At 42.0% G+C, this 23,681-nt stretch overlaps 1 protein-coding gene across 1 annotated transcript in view; it reads left to right on the top strand.

Moving 5' to 3' along the window:
- LOC114641854 (dynein axonemal heavy chain 5-like) overlaps positions 1 to 23,681 on the top strand; it is a 329,984-nt gene that overhangs the window by 168,220 nt on the left and 138,083 nt on the right. Inside the window, exons 39-43 of the mRNA XM_051928805.1 lie at positions 1,240 to 1,418; positions 5,771 to 5,958; positions 14,336 to 14,530; positions 15,007 to 15,141; positions 20,476 to 20,665. Coding sequence (XP_051784765.1) covers positions 1,240 to 1,418; positions 5,771 to 5,958; positions 14,336 to 14,530; positions 15,007 to 15,141; positions 20,476 to 20,665 — 887 coding nt within the window. The remainder of the gene's footprint in view (positions 1 to 1,239; positions 1,419 to 5,770; positions 5,959 to 14,335; positions 14,531 to 15,006; positions 15,142 to 20,475; positions 20,666 to 23,681) is intronic.

Below are 23,681 nucleotides of genomic sequence, written 5' to 3'. Positions count from 1 at the left end.
GGCAATGTTAAAGGAACTGGAAATCATCTCAACTGATGACAGTCATCCATTACATGTAGAACTAAAGTTCTGTAAATCAGGAAGGATAGTCGCTTTGAAAACCCACGCAAATCACTCCAGAAACTCCTTTCTTCCTAGTGCCATACGACTTTTCAATAAGAAATATCGGAGATAATGATTAAGGTTTTAATATATATCCTGTAACTTTTTTTTTTTTGGTGTAAATATGTATTATCTAACTGCCTTACCGTAACCTTTCTTGTCTCTATTTGTCTGTTTTATTTCATTCTGTCTGTTATTAGATGCAACTGAGATGGCAAATTTCATGTTTTCTTGTGTAAACATGACTAAATAAAGAAACCTTAAACCTTAAATCGTTTTCAGCCCAACCGTCCTGTCCATGCTGTGTCTTCCCTTTAAAGGTCTAGTTCCCCATTTTCGGCAAACCCTCCGCAACTGATTTACTGAGGTACTGCTTAAGCAGATGCAGACTAACAAAGGGATGTTAGCACATGTGGCACCTGCTACAGTGCGATGGCACGATAACAAATAAAGTCGCCCACTGGCATTCTATACATTCTATTTAAACCAAGAATGTGTCTTTGCATCCCAGAACCTCCACCCTGGAGTTCCAAATAGATGAAGTTGACTCCAGTGGATGCTAAAAGAGTCTAGCTGTTTATCTGCAAAGCTTTGCCCAGTTACACTGTAATTAATTTTGGGTTTGTATAATGACTACTGGGGCGGCACGGTGGCGCAGTGGGTAGCGCTGCTGCCTCGCAGTTGGGAGACCTGGGGACCTGGGTTCGCTTCCCGGGTCCTCCCTGCGTGGAGTTTGCATGTTCTCCCCGTGTCTGCGTGGGTTTCCTCCGGGCGCTCCGGTTTCCTCCCACAGTCCAAAGACGTGCAGGTTAGGTGGACTGGTGATTCTAAATTGGCCCTAGTGTGTGCTTGGTGTGTGGGTGTGTTTGTGTGTGTCCTGCGGTGGGTTGGCACCCTGCCCGGGATTGGTTCCTGCCTTGTGCCCTGTGTTGGCTGGGATTGGCTCCAGCAGACCCCCGTGACCCTGTGTTCGGATTCAGTGGGTTGGAAAATGGATGGATGGATAATGACTACTGTTGATTAAGTCAACTCCACATGGAGCTCCTGGGTGAAGGCTCCAAGACCATAGCAGTGTTTCACGCTGAACTTCTAAACTAACTCTGCTGCCCTTTGTGCGTTTTATGACTTTATGTACAGGTGTTACATCACATTGTCCCAGGCCCTCGGGATGAGTATGGGTGGAGCTCCAGCAGGACCAGCCGGGACTGGCAAGACAGAAACAACCAAAGACATGGGGAGATGCCTGGGAAAGTATGTGGTCGTGTTCAACTGCTCCGATCAGATGGATTACCGGGGGCTTGGCCGCATTTACAAAGGTAGGTTGAAATCAAGGCAGTAAAATGATAATAAAAATAATTATTTCTAGTTTCATTTTGTTATCACAAGGATACCTCTTAAATGTAGACAACATGTTTTCTTAAATTTGCTGCTTCAGAATGAACATATAGTGGTACCTCGGTATACGTCCTTAATCTGTTCCAGATCCTTGGACTTACAGTGAGGTCCATAAATATTTGGACAGAGACAACTTTTTTCTCATTTTGGTTCTGTTCATCATCACAATGAATTTTAAATGAAACAACTCAGATGCAGTTGAAGTTCAGACTTTCAGCTTTAATTCAGTGGGGTGAACAAAAAGATTGCATAAAAATGTGAGGCAACTAAAGCATTTTTTGACCACAATCCCTTCATTTCAGGGGCTCAAAAGTAATTGGACAATTGACTCAAAGGCTATTTCATGGGCAGGTGTGGGCAAGTCTGTCATTATGTCATTATCAATGAAGCAGATAAAAGACCTGGAGTTGATTTGAGGTGTGGTGCTTGCATGTGGAAGATTTTGCTGTGAACAGACAACATGCAGTCAAAGGAGCTCTCCATGCAGGTGAGAGAAGCCATCCTTAAGCTGTGAAAACAGAAGAAACCCATCCGAGAAATTGCTCCAATATTACAAGTGGAAAAATCTACAGTTTGGTACATCCTGAAAAAGAAAGCAAGCACTGGTGAACTCAGCAACGCAAAAAGACCTGGACATGCACAGAAGACAACAGTGGTGGATGATCGCAGAATCATTTCCATGGTGAAGAGAAACCCCTTCACAACAGCCAACCAAGTGAACAACACTCTCCAGGGGGTAGGCGGGCGTATCGATATCCAAGTCTACCATAAAGAGAAGACTGCATGAAAGTAAATACAGAGTGTGCACTGCAAGGTGCAAGCCACTCATAAGCCTCAAGAATAGAAAGGCGAGATTGGACTTTGCTAAAGAACATCTAAAAAGGCCAGCACAGTTCTGGTAAAACATTCTTTGGACAGATGAAACCAAGATCAACCTCTACCAGAATGATGGCAAGAAAAAAGTATGGAGAAGGTATGGAACAGCTCATTATCCAAAGCATAGCACATCATCTGTAAAACACGGTGGAGGGAGGCAGTGTGATGACTTGGGCGTGCATGGCTGCCAGTGGCACTGGGACACTAGTGTTTATTGATGATGTGACACAGGACAGAAGCAGCCGAATGAATTCTGAGGTGTTCAGAGACATACTGTCTGCTCAAATCCAGCTAAATACAGCAGTCAAATTGATTCATGATACAGATGGTCAATGACCCAAAACATACAGACAAAGCAACCCAGTGAGTTTATTAGAGCAAAGAAGTGGAAAATTCTTGAATGGCCAAGTCAGTCACCTGATCTTAACCCAACTGACACACTGTGAACTGGTCCATTTCACTTGTTGAAGACTAAACTTCAGACAGAAAGGCCCACAAACAAACAGCAACTGAAAGCCGCTGCTGTAAAGGCCTGGCAGAGCAGGTGATGTCCAGGAGTTCAAGACTTCAGGCTGTCATTGCCAGCAAAGGGTTTTCAACCAAGTATTAGAAATGAACATTTGATTTCCTGTTATTTAATTTGTCCAATTAGTTTTGAGCTCCTGAAATGAAGGGATTGTGGTCAAAAAATGCTTTAGTTGCCTCACATTTTTATGCAATCTTTTTGTTCACCCCACTGAATTAAAGCTGAAAGTCTGCACTTGAACTGCATCGGAGTTGTTTTGTTTAAAATTCATTGTGGTAATGTACAGAACCATGAGGGGGCGACCGCCCTGGTGGCTATGGGGACCATGGGAAAGGAGCATGGAAGCTCAACCTTTTAGGGGCCCGTGGTCACCGCCAGGGGGTGTCCAGATACCTGGATAGCCCTGGTCCTCAGCACTTCTGCCACACCTGGAAATGCTGGGGGGGACAAAGACCAGGGACACCCGGAGTGCTTCCAGGTGCACAGCCGGCACTTCCACCACACCAGGGAGTGCCGGCAGAAGCTCATTAGGAGGTACCTGGAGCACGTCTGGGTGAATATAAAAGGGGCCACCACCCTCCATTCGATGGCTAGAGTCAGGTGGAAGAGGACGGAGCTTGGAGGAGAGGAGTGGAGGCAGTCACAAGGAGAGGCATTGGAAAGCATTGCTGCTGGGTCACTGGGTTTTGCGTGGCACTTTGTAAATATAATGCAAAATAAACGTGTGTTGGTTGTTGAACCTTCGGTGTCTGCCTGTCTGTGTCCGGGCCAGCTTCCAATATATACAGTACTGTGCAAAAGTTTTAGGCAGGTGTGAAAAAATGCTGTAAACAAAGAATGCTTTCAAAAATGGAAGTGTTAATCATTTATTTTCATCAATCAACAAAATGCAGTGAATGAACAAAAGAGAAATCTAAATCAAATCAATATTTGGTGTGACCACCCTTCGCCTTCAAAACAGCATCAATTCTTCTAGGTACACTTGCACACAGTTTTTGAAGGAACTTGGTTGGTAGGTTGTTCCAAACATCTTGGAGAACTAACCACCGATCTTCTGTGGATGTCGGCTTCCTCACATCCTTCTGTCTCTTCATGTAATCCCAGACACACTCGATGATGTTGAGATCAGGGCTCTGTGGGGGCCATACCATCACTTCCAGGACTTCTTGTTCTTCTTTACGCTGAGGATAGTTCTTAATGACTTTGGCTGTATGTTTGGGGTCGTTTTCCTGCTGCAGAATAAATTTGGGGCCAATCATACACCTCCCTGATGGTACTGCATGATGGATAAGTATCTGCCTGTATTTCTCAGCATTGAGAACACCATTAATCCTGACCAAATCTCAACTCCATTTGCATAAATGCAGCCCCAAATGTTCAAGGAACCTCCACCATGCTTCACTGTTGCCTGCAGACACTCATTATTGTACCGCTCTCCAGCCCTTCGATGAACAAACTGCCTTCTGCTACAGCCAAATATTTCAAATTTTGACTCATCAGCCCAGAGCACCTGCTGCCTTTTTTCTGCACCCCAGTTCCTATGTTTTTGTGCATACTTGAGTCGCTTGGCCTTGCTTCCACGTTGGAGGTATGGCTTTTTGGCTGCAGCTCTTCCATGAAGACCACTTCTGGCCAGACTTCTCCGGACAGTAGATGGGTGTACCTGTGTCCCACTGGTTTCTGCCAGTTCTGAGCTGATGGCACTGCTGGACATCTTCTGATTTCGAAGGGTAATAAGCTTGATGTGTCTTTCATCGGCTGCACTAAGTTTCCTTGGCTGACCACTGCGTCTACGATCCTCAACGTTGCCCGTTTCTTTGTGCTTCTTCAAAAGAGCTTGAACAGCACATCTTGAAACCCCAGTCTGCTTTGAAATCTTTGTCTGGGAGAGACCTTGGTGATGCAGTAGAACTACCTTGTGTCTTGTTGCTGTGCTCAATCTTGCCATGACATGAAACTGTCTTCCACAACCTCACCTTGGTAGCAGAGTTTGGCTGTTCCTCACCCAGTTTGAAGCTGTTTCTGTTTCAGTTAATGACTGTGTTTCAACCTACGTGTGACATTGATGATCATTAGCACCTGTTTGGTAGAATTGGTGGATCAGACACCTGACTAGAATCCTACAAAATCCCTGACTTTGTGCAAGTGGACCTATAAGAATTGATGCTGGTTTGAAGGCAAAAGGTAGGAACACCACATATTGATTTGATTTAGATTTTTCTTTTGTTCGCTCACTTTGAATTTTGTAAATTGATAACAATAAACAATCAGTATTTATATTTCTGAAAGCATTCTTTGTTTACAGCATTTTTTCACACCTGCCTAAAACTTTTGCACAGTACTGTATATTAGTTATATATAATAAATATTAATTTATGGAATACAACCAAATGAATATCTAGTAGCTGCCACACGGTCCACCAAGGCTCACATGACTGTTCTCATCTTGGTCATGTCGACTATCCCATTCCATCATCCACTGAGAGTGAGTGCAGCTCATATATATATGGGGACACCAAAATCTTTTAAGTGCTTAGGGCTCCTAAAGGTCTTAATCCAGCCCTGGAGCTGTGTAATTGTTCCCCACCCACCTTTAAGCAAAATTCACTCACAGTTGTCTCTAGAAATTTTGAAAGTTCTGCAAGACTTCTGTGACCCTCAACAGAAAAATCAGAGTAAAAGTAAACTGAACAAATAAACTGAATAAAAAATTAAATTGAGTTTTGAATATAATAGTTTTTTCTTTGCTAAATACTGCAATTTTAAGGACAGCTTTTTTCATAGCTTCCCTTTGATAGACTGGCACCTCATTCTGGGTTTATAGGGCCTAGCAAGATTAGTAACCAGTTTTGAATCTGTTATTTTGGACAGGTCTTGCTCAGTCTGGTGCCTGGGGCTGCTTTGATGAGTTCAATCGTATCGAACTTCCGGTGCTCTCCGTCGCCGCTCAGCAGATCTACATTGTCCTGCAATGCAAGAAGAACAAGAAGCCTCAATTTATCTTCACTGATGGAGATGTGGTAGACATGGACCGAGAGTTTGGAATTTTTCTCACAATGGTAAGTGTTACTGGCTTTTGGGATAACAAGTGAATTTTCTTTGCATGAGTTGTCATTGGTTGCTTGGTTCTTACAGTATGTGTTGTCTGGGTGATACAATAGTGAGGGGGTCCAAAAAGCATTTCACAGGTAAAAAGAAACTGAAAAAAATAATTGCTATTGCAGCCAAAACAAATAGCAATTGCTTTGTTGTTACTCCAGTGAAAAGTGGTGAACAAGTTTCCAGGGTGTAGTCCATCTAAGTATTTCCCACCTATGTTTGCCACTAAACTGGCATTGCAACCAACCTCCAACCTTCATCTGGGCAGGTGGTGAGCACATGTTACCATTTCAGACAGAACCCGACTGGATTATGTAAGTTGTCTGACCACCAGGCACTTGCCAGTGAATGCCACTCCCAGGCCTGGCTCCAGGGCTGGTTGCCAGTAACCTATAATGTCATAAGAGTTTTTTAAACCTTTCTTTGTGTGACCTTTAAGCCAAAACTGTGTTGCCATGGTGGACTCTACAATGAGCACAAAGCTCCATAACAGCCAGCTTTGAATATCATTAAGGAGCACAAACCCCATCATCATGTCAAGTCTGAGCTGTCCTGCTTGGTCTGCTGTCACCACAACCCTCATATGGAAAAGCGGTTTCAGAAAATGAGATGAAATGAGATAAACATGCACACGGAAAAAAGACTGAACATGAGAAACAAATAGTGAATGAGCTAAATAAATATTTCACCCAATTAACACTTCACATTTTCTTACATTAAATTTCATCTGCCACAGATCTGCACAAGCGCCTATGTAACGATTCAGCTGATTCTACATTACCTGCCTTTCTACCTTTTGTATTGTCTGCAGGCTTAGCCAGCTTATTGATTATATTCTTATTCAGATCATTTATGTATATTAAAAACAGCAATGGCCCCAGCACAGACCTCTGAGGTAAACCACTTTTAACATCACCTAATTCTGAAAACAATTCTCCTGCAGATACCATCTGTGTCTGAGCCAATTTTTTATCCACCTATATTGACTACACACTGAATTTCCACTTAGCCTTAATTGTGGTACATTATCAGAAATATTTTGAAAATCAAGATAAATCATGTCATATGACCTCTCTTATCATATCTTTTTGTTGCTTCCTCATAGAATTCCAGCATACAGTGATCTCCTGCCTATCGCAGAAGTTACATTCCAGACCCATCAGCGATAGGTGAAAATCCGCAATATAAAAAAAAACATATAAATAAACATTTTTTTATAGTTTAAGCCTTAAAATACCCCACCCACATGCTTTAAACACATGTAAACTTATTAAAACACACTATGATTAACATAATAATCCTCTTTAATAAAATCCCTGTGTGCGTCCAGGTGTCCGTGTGTGTGTGTCTTCTGGTGAAGTGCGCATGCGCGGGGCACGGTGCGATGCGCGATATTACTGTTAGAGAAAGTTATAGGTGTTTTACGGAAATACAAACCAGTATTACTGCGATAATGCGATACATTCACACACATGTATTCTGTCTTGTTCCTACTGACCTTCATTCCTCTCCTCTCTAGAGCATATCTCCACCTCTCCAGGGTCTCCTCAACCTGCTCCCTACTCTTGCTACAGATCACAATGTCATCTGCAAACGTCATAGTCCAAGGGAACTCTCGTCTAATCTCCTCTGTCAACCTGTCCATCACCATTGCAAATAAGAAAGGGCTCAAAGCCGATCTCTGATGTAATCCCACGTCCATCACTCCTACCGCAGACCTCACCACTGTCACACTTCACTCGTACGTATCCTGTACAACTCTTACGTACTTCTCTGCCACTCCCGACTTCCTCATACAATACCACAGCTCCTCTCAGTCACCCTGTCATATGCTTTCTCCAGGTCCACAAAGACGCAATGCAACTCCTTCTGGTCTTCTCTAAACTTCTCCATCAACATCCTCAGAGCAAACATCACATCTGTGGTGCTCTTTCTTGGCATGAAACCATCCTGCTACTCGCTAATCATTATCTCCCTTCTTAACTAAGCTTCCAATACTCTTTCCCCTAACGCAGTTAATGCTCAGAACGTTTAGTGAAACGCCATCTGTCGGATGATTAGGAAGTTCACACTATATAACTATCTCTATCCTCTTTAATAAAATCCCTGTGTGCGTTCAGGTGTCCGTGTGTGTGTGTCTTCGGGTGAAGTGCGCATGTGCGGGGCACGGTGCGATGTGCGATATTACTGTCAAAGAAAATTACAGGCGTTTTACGGAAATACAAACCAGTATTACTGCGAGAGGAAATTAAAGGTACACAATACAGTGACGCATATTACAGCCACATACAAGCCAGTATTACTGTCAGAGAAAATTAAAGGCATATTACCGATGCGCACGCCTGTATTACCGCCAGAGAAAATTAAAGGTATATTACGGACGTACAAGCAGGCGGACGTACAAGACAGTATTACTGTCACAGAAAATTAAAGACACACAATACAGTAATCCCTCGCTATATCGTGCTTCGACTTTCGCAGCTTCACTCTATCGTGGATTTTATATGTAAGCATATCTAAATATATAACGCGGATTTTCCGCTGCTTTCGCGGGATTCTGCGGACAATGGGTCTTTTTACTTCTGATACATGCTACCGCAATTGGTTTGCCCAGTTGATTTCATACAAGGGACGCTATTGGCGGATGGCTGAGAAGCTACCCAATCAGAGCACGCAGTTAAGTTCCTGTGTGCTGATTGGCTCCGCGACGGAGCACAGAATTCAATTCTGCTGCGTTAATCAGGAAGTCTCGTCTCATTCATTCAGCATCAACGTGCTCCTGCTACTGCTTCAGGGGCCATGCGCCAAGCGCCAACTGAAGATGCTAACGATTTCCGAAAAGGTAAAAGTTTTGGATATGCTGAAGGAAGGGAACAGCTACACCGCTGCAGGACACCATTACGGCATCAATGAGTCCACAATTCTTTTTATTTAAAAAGGAGGAAAAGCATATAAGATCTACGGCCGCAGTGTCCTTTAACCAGGGCGCAAAATGAGTTGTCAAGTGGACGTGATAAGGCGGTAGTCTGGATGGAATCTGCTTTAGGGATTTGGATTGAAGAGTGCCGGAAGAAGAACAACGGCGGTGCTACACAGTCGCCTGAAGAGGCTCCTTTAGAAGAGCTGTAACGCTCTCCTTTGTTGTGCAGTAAAATTAAACTCATCGTTATCGGACAAGTCGTCGTGTCATTGTTGGTGAGTAACATAATTAATTTTCTACGTACAGTACTTATTACATGTACATAGTTTAGTATCACTGTACACACATTTTACTGTATACAATTTTTCTTGCATTGTATGTATTTATTGCTGGTGACCTGTCTGTCGTAATGGCTGTAACATATGTGATATCGGAGACGCTCAATATCTTTAAAATAATATTTAGGTTTTACTGTATATAAACAGTGTGTTTACATACAAAATTTTTAATGAATCTTACCTAATATCTAAGAGAATACAAAGGGTTTATGCTGTATAATTGTGCGGGAAATGTTTATAATAGTATGGGAGAGTTTATAAGGGCTTAAAATATATAAAAATAACCACATGAACATATGGTTTCTACTTCGCGGATTTTCACCTTTCGTGGGGGTTCTGGAACGCAACCCCCGTGATCGAGGAGGGATTACTGTACACGGCGGCAGCCCACAAAGAACGGTCAGCTCAGCAAGTAAACATCAACAAAAGAAAGGCTGAAAGACAAAGAATAAATACGACCAACAAAAAGAATGAGGTCAAGGTCCCTTGCCATTTAATATAGACTGTTCCTACTAATGTTTATTTATGCACTACTGTTCTAACGCCCGTTATTATAACGGACTTAATGACTAGTAATAATATAATAATAATAATAATGTAGCGTACTGTCGATTCAGTCAAACCGTAATGGCGAGCAACGTCCATGTAATGCTTTCCTTCCCTTCTTAGAAGATGCAGGACGCTTGGGAGCCATTGTAGGGCTTAAAACAAAGCGAAAAGTTCACAAGAAGTTTGCTCACAACAATCAGACCACAAGCAAGGTACACAATACGCAGAGAACTGGGACCCACACTCACTGTTCTTGCGAGATTACACCACATTAGCAGCAGCCAATCAGAGCCCAAGAGAATGAAAATCCCACTCTGATTGGTTGAGTCTCCTCTTTCAGCCAATAACGGGCCTTGTAAGAAATCATCTGGGTACTGTAATGCGAAACTCTTTGTCTACCGTAGCGACTGCTGAAAACCGTATGCTTTGTTATGAATTGGCTGCAAAGTGCACTACAGGTAGGAAGTACTTATTGAATTTTTCCGTGATATAGTGGGGGCGTGATAGCTCAATCGCGATACAGTGGGGGATCACTGTATTAGCAAAACACAACCTTGTTCATCTGAACCCATGTTTACATATCTCGTCTAGACATGAACTGCTCTTTTTTTCTTAATAATCCTTTTGATTAATTTACCTCTGATGCATGTAAAGTTCACTGGCATGTAGTTGTTCCCATCAGCCTGGTCACCCTTTTTATACCACAGAATATTTGCTAGTCTCCAATCTTTAGGAATCTCCTCAGTGTATAACAACAACAACAACATTTATTTATATAGTAATTTAACAGACGGCCGGCAGCTCAACCTGGCCGGGATGCCCCAGAGATGGAAAGATGGGGAAAGGCAGGTTTTTTAGGATACTGCCTCCCCCAAGACTTTAGATGGCAGCTTCCCTGGGGTGCAGCAGTGCCCTGGATTCCCGCAGGGCACTATGGGACATGTAGTTTAATACCACAGCCCTGCTGGGTACTGTGGGTGCCACCAGGGGACGCTGCAAAAGAACCTGGTTAGTCATGTCTCACCCATAGCCTGGAAGTACTGCCAAGTCAAGAGGACAAAAGCCCAGACGTACATCCCGGGCTGAAGAAAACTTGACTTCTCCTTCTGACCCAGAAGTGCTAGCAAGTCACGTGAACGGAAAGACAGAAGCACTTCTGGGTCGAGGACTATAAATAGGACTGCTGAAGACCCAGCAAGGGAACCAGGGTCAGGTGGAAGTGGACAAAGCTTGCTGAGAGGTGTGAAGGAGAAAATAGAGAAAGAGAGAATAGTGTTTATTGTATGTATTTTTTTGCCTGTGTTATTGTGGCTGTGGAGCTTAGGGCACTGTTTATAAGAAGATGAATTAAAATACTTCTTAGTGCTTTTTGCCTGTGTCTTGAGTGTCTGTCTGTTGGGTTTAAAGGGACAACAGTGACCCCTAGCGTCCACACACATTTTCATACAAATGATGTCGCTCAAAGTGCTTTACAAGATGAAGAAAGAAATGTTTATAAAAAATAGAAATAAGATCAGGCAATACTAAATAACACAGAATAAAGTAAGATCTAATGGACAGAAAAACAAAAAAACAAAAAACTTCAGAGGGCTGGAGAAAAAAAAAACAAAAACAAAATCTGCAGGGGTTCCAAGGCCACGAGACCACCCAGCCTGGACATTCTACCTAACATCAATGATCTCAATCAGTCTTCATGGTTTTCATGCTTCATATCAAAGAATTTGATGATGATGGTCATGTTGACATCTGGCCTTCAATCCATCAGTGTAGGGACTGCATGGTGCCTTGATCAGGTGGTGATGGCACAGATTGCTACCACAGAGGACTGGAAAAAGAACAGCAGAGAAAGAAGGGGTTAGTACAGATTATGGAGCCATGATAAAAATGATAAATCAATGCATATACAGAATATCAGGGTTACACTAAAATGAAGCTACGAGAAAGCCATGTTACAATAATGTGTTTTTAGCAGTTTTTTAGCCTGACATAGGGATTTTCGAAAATTTTTTGTCCAGGGTTTCTAAATGTAATAATAATAATAATACATTTTATTTATATAGCGCCTTTCCCATGCTCAAGGCACTTACAGAATATAATAAAGAACGGCAGTGTATACAGTATATAGCATTGTACAAACCAGATAAATAAATAAAGAAGATTAAGTCAGTGAATTCTGAAAAAAAAACCAGACAACATAATTGGTGGTCTCGCACACATACAGGTTACATGAGCATCTTGACAGAGAGAAGAACTGAGAGAAGGGTAATAGTCAAGTAGAGCTAAAAGCCTTCCTGAACAGATGAGTTTTGAGTTGTTTTTTAAAAGAATTCATGGAGTCAGCTGACCTGATTAATTTTGGTAGGTCATTCCAGAGTCTGGGCGCTATACAGCTGAAGGCCCTGCTGTCACCCATGGAGTGTAGATTAGTGAAGGGCACAACAAGATTACCAGAATCAGAGGACCTTAGTGGGCGGGCAGGCACATAGTGATGGAGAAGGTCACTGATGTAGTTTGGCGTGAGGTTATTTAAGGCTTTGTAGGTTATTAGTAGGATTTTATATTCGATTCTGTAAGACACAGGGAGCCAGTGGAGACGGAGCAGGATGGGTGTGATGTGCTCGCTGCTGCTGGTTCGAGTAAGGACTCTTGCAGCTGAGTTTTGAATAAGCTGGAGCTGTGATATAAGATTAGAAGGGGCACCTGCCAGTTGGGAATTACAATAATTGATGCGGGATGTGATAAAAGCATGAACAAGTTTCTCAGCTTTAGAGAAGGAGAGGAAGGAGCGAACACGGGATATGTTACGGAGGTGAAAGTAAGAAAGTTTCTTAATGTGATTTATGTGGGCGGAATAAGTGAGGGAGGAATCAAAAATGACACCAAGATTTTTTACAGTAGAGGCAGGTCTGATGAGATCACCGCCAAGATAGACTGGGAAGGAGCTCATTTTATTAAGTTGCATTTTAGTCCCAATTTGCAGGAGTTCAGTTTTATTGCAATTTAATTTTAAAGAGTTCTGCTCCATCCAGGTTTTAATTTCACTAAGGCAGGTTGTGAGCTGAGAAAGCTCTGATGAAGTTCCACTTTTAACATTGAAGTAGAGTTGAGTATCATCTGCATAAAAATGATAACCCAGTCCATAGCTACGAATAATATGGCCAAGGGGAAGCATGTAAATACAGAAAAGCAGAGGACCGAGGACAGAGCCTTGAGGGACTCCTTGTGTGACCGGCGCTGTACTCATAATCTTCCTCAGCACTCAAGGAAAAATGTGAATTCACACTTCAAATGTGAAGTATTATCTGATTGAGCATGTCAAGGCACGACGTACGATGTAACTTGTAACTCAGTATACAGCCACTATGACCGTAGCCAGCTTGTTGGTGAGCTTTGCTGCCACATCTCAGTTATGTACTATAGTGCTGCCATTTAGTGGATAGCCATAGACTTTTTTTTTTGTAGTGGAAAATAGTGCCATAACTAGACAGTCCATAGTTTTACCATCATGAAAAATGTAGAAAGCTTTGATACAACAACAAGGTGAATATTTTGATGGTGATGACAACGATCATCATCACAGTGGATGAAGTGGAACCTGTAGGCTCTGACACTGATGTGGATAGCTTCCCCAAAGCCATTTCTTCATCACAAGGCATTCGACTTGTCATGACTGTCAGGGCAGCACCACACTGAGGGCAAACAGTTACCAACTACCAAATCAAAAAATCAAATCAAATCAAATCAAAGTTTATTTATAAAGCACAATTTTAAAACACCATAAGTGTAAACCAAGATAGCAGTGGTAGCTGCTGTTAATCCAATAAACTGAACGTCACTGCTGAAATCCTACTGTCTCCATAAGGCATGTCAGATATTAAAAGGAAGTTGCTACTTTGAAAGCTCAGCCAATGAGAAACAAAAATGCAAAGAATTAAGAGGGGATCCCAAACTTTTACATATGATTGTATATGCATAGACTGATACTATAGAGTCCTTGTAATAAATGGTCCAGCATTCAATGTGTTAAGTAAATGGGCATCTTGAGATCTCAATATGAGCTGTGGTTTGTAGTTAATGATAAGTTCAAATAAGTAAGCAAGGCCTTGACCATTTAAGGTTTTATAAATTAAAAGGAGGATTTTGATGTCAGCCCTAAACTGAACTGGAAGCCAGTGTAAGGACTTGAGGACTGGAGTTATGTGTTTGTATTTTCTGATTTGTGTCATAAATCTTGCAGTAGCATTTTGATTTAACAGAAATCTGCATAAACAACAGCCAGTAAACTAAAATGCTGTGGTCTACTGCCAATTTCACTTATACACTTGATTGGTGACTCCAACTTGGGTCTTTATGGAAGTCTGTGGTTGAGCTTATTAATGTTGTTAGCTACGAACCAAAATTCAATCCATCATACCTTTCTGTATTACACCTAATACTGTAAAATAGCCTGTGATTCAACCAAAAACCCTCTAATGGAATAGGCGGATGCAGAAGAGAGGATGGATATCTTATGTATTTATTTATTTACAGAATCCAGGATATGCAGGACGACAAGAGCTCCCAGAAAACCTGAAGATTCAGTTCCGTACTGTTGCAATGATGGTGCCAGACAGAGCCATTATTATGAGGGTCAAATTGGCCAGTGCTGGTTTTCGTGACAATCAGATTCTCAGCCGAAAATTTTACACCTTGTATAAACTCTGTGAAGAGCAGCTTTCTAAACAGGTAGGCTTTGCTCATCATTCCTTCTACTTTACGCCTTACAAATTTGTACAGTTCAGGTTCAGATTGCCTTTATTATCCACAGTCACGTCCACCATTAAAAATAAACAAGTAGGAATGGCAAAAACAGATTACTGGTAGTTGTGGCCTCAATGCAATGTCAGATAGTTGCTGGAAACACTGCTTATACGTCTTGATTATAAAATTATAAAATTTGTGGAATACTTTACTAACATGAAAAATGTACAAATGTCACGGATATCTAATCAATGCAAATATTCATTCAACTCATCTGAGATCGATATCAAATGAATAAACGAGTCTGCTTACAGAATGGAGATACAACAATAGGAAAGTAAGTATGTCAGGCACCTCTGAATCCATCAGATGTTGACCGTTTGTAACAATGTCTGCCTAAGCACAACCTCACCAGAATGTCATTGTCATTTGAACCTTATTGCTGATTTCTTACCTGGCAGGTCCACTATGACTTTGGTTTGAGAAATATTCTTTCTGTGCTGAGAACCCTCGGAGCTGTGAAGAGGGGGAACCCCAATGAGCCAGAGAAGACAGTCGTAATGAGAGTCCTCCGTGACATGAACCTTTCCAAACTGGTAAAGTGTTTTGAAAAAAGTTAAATGTTTGGTCCGCGGTGGGCTGGCACCCTGCCCGGGGTTTGTTTCCTGCCTTGTACCTTGTGTTGGCTGGGATTGGCTCCAGCAGACCCCCGTGACCCTGCAGGTTGGATAATGGATGGATAGATGGATAAATGTTTGGGTGGATTTATGTTAGCAGTCAGGACGATAGCTGAAATAGAGACCATGACAAATCAGATCTCATAAGGTAAAGAATACAAGTCCAGAACACAGGAAGATCAAAGAATTAGAAATCCACAATGTCCGTATGTTAAAAATCTAAATCATTTCAAATAAAGCATTCCCACCACCACATATCGGAGCTTTTCTACTACATATAATACATTTTTCTAGTTCTGGCACGTGAAACAAAATCACATCTTTTAATAGCTAACTGAGTTGATTACAATATGCATTTATTTTAATAAAACTTATTCAGCGTTTTTGCACAAGTAAGTTAAGTTTAGCAAGTGAAATTTCCCCTCCATTTATTCTTCAGTGACGTTTTTTGTGATTCATAATGCGCCACACTTTCTAAATCAGAGACAAATTTGAACTGCAAGCTGACAAGCATCTCATATCTGTACCCTCTGTTTTACACAGCCATTTACTTGTAATCCAGGTCAAGGCAGAATGTGGTCTACTACTGTCATGCTAGAAAATGAGAGGACATCCCTGCAAAAGACGGCATCTGGACGGTAGCACGTGTTGCTACAAAATTTGTGCATATTTTTCGGCATTAATGGTGCCCTCACAGATATGAAAATTACTCATGCCATGGGTGCTGACACTCCGAAGGCATCATTCTGGACTCCTAATCATTCCCTAATCATCACTTTTACCCGCTTCACAATCTAATAGCTGAAATGTGCTGAGCATTAAGGTGCAAAATGGCTGCCATTGCTTCATCCAGGTGGATGTTGCACAATGGCTCCCCATTCTCTATGTGAAAGTCCTTTGAGTAGTGAGAAAAGCATTATGTAAATGTTGTATCTTCTTCTTCTCCTTCTTCTTTAAAGTAAAGAGCCTTTCACTCCAGAAGTCCCCGTTTTTCAGCTTGGACATTAATCTCTGTTGGTGTTCACTATCTGCTTATTTTAACATAACATTCACAGACCTCCTTAATACAGTCTGTAGTCACTTGGGGGGCACAGACCATTCTTGTTCTTCTTCTTCTTCTGCTGCTGCTGCTGCTGCTGCGGACTTGCAAATATGATCCTGTTTGGTATCTCTGCTCACAGTCTAAACAGACTACTTCTTCTTCATCTTTCAGCTGCTCCTGTTAGGGGACGCCTCAGTGGATCTTCTGTTCCCATATCTTCCTGTCCTCTTTATCTTATTCCATTACACCCACCACCTTCATTAATGTCCCCTCTCACCACATCTATAAACCTCCACTTAAGCCTTCCACTTCTCCTCTTGCCTGGCAGCTCTATCCTTAGCACCCATTTCCCAATATACCCAGCATCTCTCCTCTGCACATGTCCAAACCAATGCAATCTCGCCTCTGACTTTGTCTCCCAACTGTCCAAACCTGAGCTGACCTTCTAATGTTCTCGTTTCTAATCCCGTCCATCTTCGTCACACCCAATGCGAATCTTAACATCTTTAACTCTGCCACCTCTAGCTCTGTGTCCTGTCATTTTGTTAGTGCCACTGTCTCCAACCCATATAACATAGCTGGTCTCACTAACATCTTATATTGTTGTTCGCCTATTGATCTGGCAAAATTTTACACTGGATGCCTTTCCTGATGTAACCATCCCCATTTATCTGAGCTTGGGACCGGCACAAAGAAACACACTGGTTTTTGCATTCCCTGTGACTGGGTTAACCTGAACAGATTACAATATGTGCAAAATTCAGCAACAATGTGTATCCAGCAGGGGGTGCTTTTTCTCCCTTGGGATGTTTTTCTTGATGCAGAATTGACTAGAACCAAATGCCATACCTTTTGTACCCATAGCGGAAAATAATTATATGGTACAAAAACAGATATATGTATTTAACTTGCTTTAAAAGATAACACTAATTTCCAGAATATAATACCTAATCCTGTATAAATACATATTCAGGCCAGAGAGAAGCATAGGGACATCACAGCCAAGTGGGAGAATGCTGTCAAATCAGATGCTCCATTCAGCAGCAAGGAATGTTGGCGTCATGGTGAGATGCTTCTGACGTCATGCTGGATCCTCGTCATTATAAACACTCCCTTAATTACATATTCATAGAGTTCATGTCAGATATGGGTGACTACCAGAAAAACTGACTGGTTATTAACACCTTCATAGACTCTTGAGTTTTTTTTTTTTTTACCGTATTGGTCAAGCAGACCTCAGCACTTCCCAAAATAACCTCTTTGATAGATAGATAGATAGATAGATAGATAGATAGATAGATAGATAGATAGATAGATAGATAGATAGATAGATAGATAGATAGATAGATAGATAGATAGATAGATAGATAGATAGATAGATAGATAGATAGATAGATACTTTATTAATCCAAAGGGGAAATTCATATACTCCAGCAGAAGCATACTGATAAAAAAAAGAACAATATTAAATTAAAGAGTGACAATAACTTTGTGTAATGTTAACGTTTACCCCCCGGGTGGAACTGAAGAGTCACATAGTGTGGGAGAGGAACGTTCTCCTCAGTCTGTCAGTGGAGCAGGACGGTGACAGCAGTCTGTCGCTGAAGCTGCTCCTCTGTCTGGAGATGACACTGTTTAGTGGATGCAGTGGATTCTCCATGATTGACAGGAGCCTGATCAGTGCCCGTTGCTCTGTCACAGATGTTAAGCTGTCCAGCTCTGTGCCTACAATAGAGCCTGCCTTCCTCACCAGTTTGTCCAGGTGTGAGGTGTCCCTCTTCTTAGTGCTGCCTCCCCAGCACACCACCGTGTAGAAGAGGGCGCTCACCACAACTGTCTGATAGAACATCTGCAGTCTTATTGCAGATGTTGAAGGACACCAGTCTTCTAAGGAAGTATAGTCAGCTCTGTCCTCTCTTGCATAGAGCATTAGATAGATAGATAGATAGATAGATAGATAGATAGATAGATAGATAGATAGATAGATAGATAGATAGATAGATAGATAGATAGATAGATAGATAGATAGATAGATAGATAGATAGATAGATAGATAGATAGATAGATAGATAGATAGATAGATAGATAGATAGATACTTTATTAATCCCAATGGGAAATTCACCTAAACCCTAACCCTAACCCTAATTCACAAATTCATTAGTATTGGCAGTCCAGTCCAATTTATCATCCAGCTGCACTCCCAGGTATTTATAGGTCTGCACCCTCTGCACACAGTCACCTCTGATGATCACAGGCTCTTTGTGTCCTTCACATCTCCCTAATCTGACTCACAGCTGTCATTTGTCAATCTCCCTGGCAGTCTCTCTTTCTCATGGTTTTCTGAAATAAATTTTCACAAATTACATTTTGCACAAATAACCGTCTTGCTACACAAGGATCCTCACATATTTAAAACCCTGGGGACATATTACTCAGACATTTGGACAATTACAATGGCCCCCTGTTCATTTTCACATTCACTATCAACTGCTTCTCTTAGGTGTTAAGGCCCTTCACGCACCCCATCATGTCCACTTTGTTCCTCTGACACCATGTTGTTAAATGTCACATTGTGGACTATGGGTGACAAAACTCTTAGCATAGCGTGGCTGTGGTGGTTTAGCTCCATAAAAGCACCTCACTCTCTGTTTTTAAGCCTCAATTTAAAACCCATCTTTTTAATGTTGCATTTTGTTAGCCTCTCAAGTGGATGAGTTTAGGTACTTTGGGGTCTTGTACATGACTGAGGGGAAAAGGGATGGTGAGATCAACAGATATATTGGGCAGTGAGAGTGTTTGTGAGGTTGCTGTACCGATCCGTAGTGGTAAAAAATAAAAAACGAGCTGAGCCAGATGGTGAAGCTTTTGATTTACCAGTTAATCTACATCCCTACCCTCACCTACGGTCATGAACTTTGGGTAATGACCAAAAGAATGAGATCATAGGGACAGGCGGCCAAAATGAGCTTTCTGCACTGAGTGGCTGAGCTCTCCCTTAGAGAGAGACATCTGGGAGAGGCATGGAGCAGAGCCGCTGAACCCTCCTCATCTAGAGGAGCAATTGAGGTGGTCTGGGCCTCTCATACGGATACCTCTCTGTGGAGGTTTACGGGCATGACCAGCTGTGATTAGACCCCCGGGGAAGACTAAGGGCTTGCTGGGAGGGTTATATGAGGTGAGACACAAAAATAACCGGATTGGTAAAAAAAAAAAAAAATTTATTGATGACTTACAGCATTCTAAACATTGTCACCTTCTGTATAGTCCCCCTTCCGATCTCGACACCGCTCCATACGTATCTTCCATTGATTGAAACAGTGCTGGAAGTCTTCTTCCTTGAGGCTCTTCAACAGGCTTGCCGTTTCTGTCTTCACTTCAGCCATTGAAGAAAAATGTGTTCCCTTCGGATTTTCGGGAAACAAGTAACAATCACAAGGAGCTAAATCGGGCAAATAGGGAGGATGATCAAGGACAGCAATGTTTTTGTCAGTCAAAATCGGCTTTATGGAAAATGAGAAAATTTGCGAGAAATTTAATGTTTATTCGCTGTTCAATTTTTTTCACCCAACATTATTGCGGCAACTCGTGTAACGATTGTTGTGCAAATACTGACTGGGTTATTCACAGGATATACCAAACCAGTCGCTGGTTTGAGAGGGCAAGTAGGAAACCCCCAGGCCCAGTTCGGTTGTTTTTGTGTCTCACCTCGTATCTCCTAGATGGCCCGTGAATGCCTTGGGTTCCCACAGTAAGACTCGGTCTCAGATAAGTGATTGAAAATGAGGAGATGAAGGAATTTTGGTAACTTCTGCTAACTTTGCATATTAATGGTTTTGTTTAATTCTTTGATGTATTTTTGTAGAGTGTCCATGGATATTTTAGAAGGCACTTTAAATAAAATGTGTCATTATTTATTATTATTAGTTGATTAGGTAAAATTTTTAAAATACCTTCTCTTTATATCATTTTTATTTGAATACAAATCAAACTGGTTAAAGTAAATTTACAAATCACTCCTTGTTGTTTCAATTTGCATTTTCAATACTGTCCAACTTTTTTTGCAATGAGGGTTACAAAATCAGTCCTACAGAACACGTTTTATTTCACCAGCACGCAATAATTTGAATCATGTAACCTGTTAGTAAACAGACATGTTTTAGAGACCAAATTGCTTTCCCCCACTTTCTTACGTTGGCTTGTTTCATTTCAGGTGGACGAGGATGAGCCCTTATTCATGAGTCTTATTAATGACCTTTTCCCTGGAATAACTTTGGATAAAGCTGGATACCCAGAGTTGGAGGCCGCCATCCTGAAGCAGACAGAGGCGGCAGGTTTAATTTTTCACCCACCATGGATCCTCAAACTCATTCAACTGTATGAGACTCAAAGAGTCCGACATGGTAAACGCCTTGAAGGGAAATTTGGGTTGCATTTTCATTGTGTGTGACGGATAGTTTTATTAAATGGTTTGCTTGACAAGAAGATTTTTTATTTAGAATAAACTGTCCCTTCAATAATTCCAAGAGACTAAGTACATATCTACTTCAACAGAAATGGGATGTGGAATAATTATAAGGCCCTTAACCTGAAAATTACTCCAGGGGCACTGTACAATGGTTGACCCTCCAAAGGTTAAGCAAAAAGACTCTTTCACTTTGGGGAATAATGGATAGATAGATAGATAGATAGATAGATAGATAGATAGATAGATAGATAGATAGATAGATAGATAGATAGATAGATAGATAGATAGATAGATAGATAGATAGATAGATAGATAGATAGATAGATAGATAGATAGATAGATAGATAGATAGATAGATAGATAGATAGATAGATACTTTATTAATCCCAAGGGGAAATTCACATACTCCAGCAGCAGCATACAATAAAGTATATCAAATCAAAAAATCTACATTATAGCTTTTTTTTTATAAACCACATATCTTTCTGTCCTTGTCATCTTGTTCTGTTACACCCATCACCTGCATGTCCTCTCTCACCACATCCATAAACCTCCTCTTCGGCCTTCCTCTCTTCCTCTTGCCTGGCAGCTCCATCCTTAACATCCTTCTCCCAATAAACTCTGCATCTCTCCTCTGCACAGGTCCAAACCAACGCAATCTCGTCTCTCTGACTTTGTCTCCCAACCGTCCAACCTGAGCTGACCCTCTAATGTCCTCTTTTCTAATCCTGTCCATCCTCGTCACGCCCAATGCAAATCTTAGCATCTTTAACTCTGCCACCTCCAGCTCTGTCTTCTGCTTTCTGGTCAATGCCACCGCCTCCAACCCATATACCATAGCTGTTCCTGTAGACCTTCCCTGTCACTCTTGCTGATACTTCTCCACCCATTCCACCCTGCCTGCACTCTCTTCTTTACTTCTCTTCAACAATCTCCATTACTCTGTACTGTTGATCACAAGTATTTAAACTCATCCACCTTCACCAGGTCTACTCCCTGCATCCTCACCATTCCACTGACCTCCCTCTCATTCACACACATGTATTCTGTCTTGTTCCTACTGACCTTCATTCCTCTCCTCTCTAGAGCATATCTCCACCTCTCCAGGGTCTCCTCAACCTGCTCCCTACACTCACTACAGATCACAGTGTCCACAGGCGTCCACGGGGACTCCTGTCTAATCTCATCTGTCGACCTGTCCATCACCATTGCAAATAAGAAAGGACTCAGAGCTGATTTCTGATGTAATCCCACCTCCACCTTGAATGCATCCGTCATTCCTACCACAGACCTCACCACTGTCACACTTCCCTCGTACATATCCTGTACCACTCTTACATACCTCTCTGCCACTCCCGACTTCCTCATACAATACCACAACTCCTTTTGAGGCACCCTGTCATATGCTTTCTCCAGGTCCACAAAGACTCAATGCAACTCCTTCTGGCCTTCTCTAAACTTCTCCATCAACACCCTCAGAGCAAACATCACATCTGTTCTGCTCTTTCTCGGCATGAAACCATCCTGTAGCTCGCTAATCATCACCTCCATTCTTAACTGAGCTTCCACTACTCTTTCCCATAATTTCATGCTATCGCTCGTCAATTTTATTTACATTTACATTTACATCATTTAGCAGACGCTCTTATCCAGAGCGACTTACAACAGTGCTTAGTAGTCTACGACTGTTCTTCAGTCTTTAAGGCTAGGATTAAATCTACTGTCATTAAACAAGTTACCGCTGACCAAGTTGTATACAATTTTATCCCCCTGTAGTTACTGCAGTCCTGCACATCCTCCTATTCTTAAAAATCGGCACCAGTCCACTTCTTCTCCACTGCTCAGGCATCCTGTGTAAAAAGCTGCATTCCGGCTCAGAATTGTAGTGCTCTTTTTAACATTACGGTGGCTCTGAGTCTAGGGATCAAATCCCATAAATGGCAGAAGTGTCTCTACTCCATTAGGCCCTTGAGAAAGCCCTTCACCTGCAATTGCTTCATCCTGGGTATGATGTTAATCTGCATCCAGTCCTGAAAAAGCAGGTCCTTCAATTTACAGGGAAAATTTAGGGGTTGGTGACAGAATTGTCACTCCATCCACTGCAAAAAACCTCAGTGTTGTGCTGAGATGTCACCCACTGCACTTGTGTCCCAATCTTGGTGGTTCGTTGTGTGGTATATGTGGTAACGTTCTATCTGCACATGCTCCCAACCTCCCTCTCGCTTCCTTTTTTTGAGAAAGTATATTCCTTATTCTCTGCGGTGGGTTGGCACCCTGCCCGGGATTGGTTCCTGCCTTGTGCCCTGTGTTGGCTGGGATTGGCTCCAGCAGACCCCCGTGACCCTGTGTTCGGATTCAGCGGGTTGGAAAATGGATGGATGGATGGATATTCCTTATTCTTCTCTCTGTTTTCTAAGTTTGGATTTTCTGCCACTGTAAAGTTACAAGGTGTGGCACCAGTGATAAAGGCAGAGCGAGTCCTAAAAATAGTTTGGAGTACCAACCGGGCCAACCCCGTTTAGTTCAAACCAAAATGAAGCTAAAGCAACAAGCCCCCAAACATAAAGAATACAGCCAGTCACCTCAAGTTCTCCCTCTAGAAGCATCAAAATAAATTGGCCAGACTTTGATGGCAGTGCTAATCTTTTGGGCACTCAGATCCAAAATGCTGTGCCAGCTTACAAGGATGTCTGCCTTTATACCATCGGGACTGGAAGGGTGGGTCTTCTCAAGCTTGGTTGTTCTCAATGGGCAGCTTCTTGATTCTGTGAGGAGGAAAAAAAGAGACAAGACCGTTAGCCACAGCACCCCCTCTCGTTCTGGAGTAGTAATGCATACATGCCTCACGTGAGCTTGGAAGGCGATCCTCTGGAACACGTGCGTGACACGAGGGTAAATCATATTTGAAAATTACAAGGTGGCTGCAATGGATAGAAGCTGACACAACACAA

The sequence above is a fragment of the Erpetoichthys calabaricus genome, chromosome 6 (genome assembly GCF_900747795.2).
Source record: "Erpetoichthys calabaricus chromosome 6, fErpCal1.3, whole genome shotgun sequence".
Lineage (NCBI taxonomy): Eukaryota > Metazoa > Chordata > Cladistia > Polypteriformes > Polypteridae > Erpetoichthys > Erpetoichthys calabaricus.
This window is presented reverse-complemented; position numbering and strand designations above follow the sequence as displayed.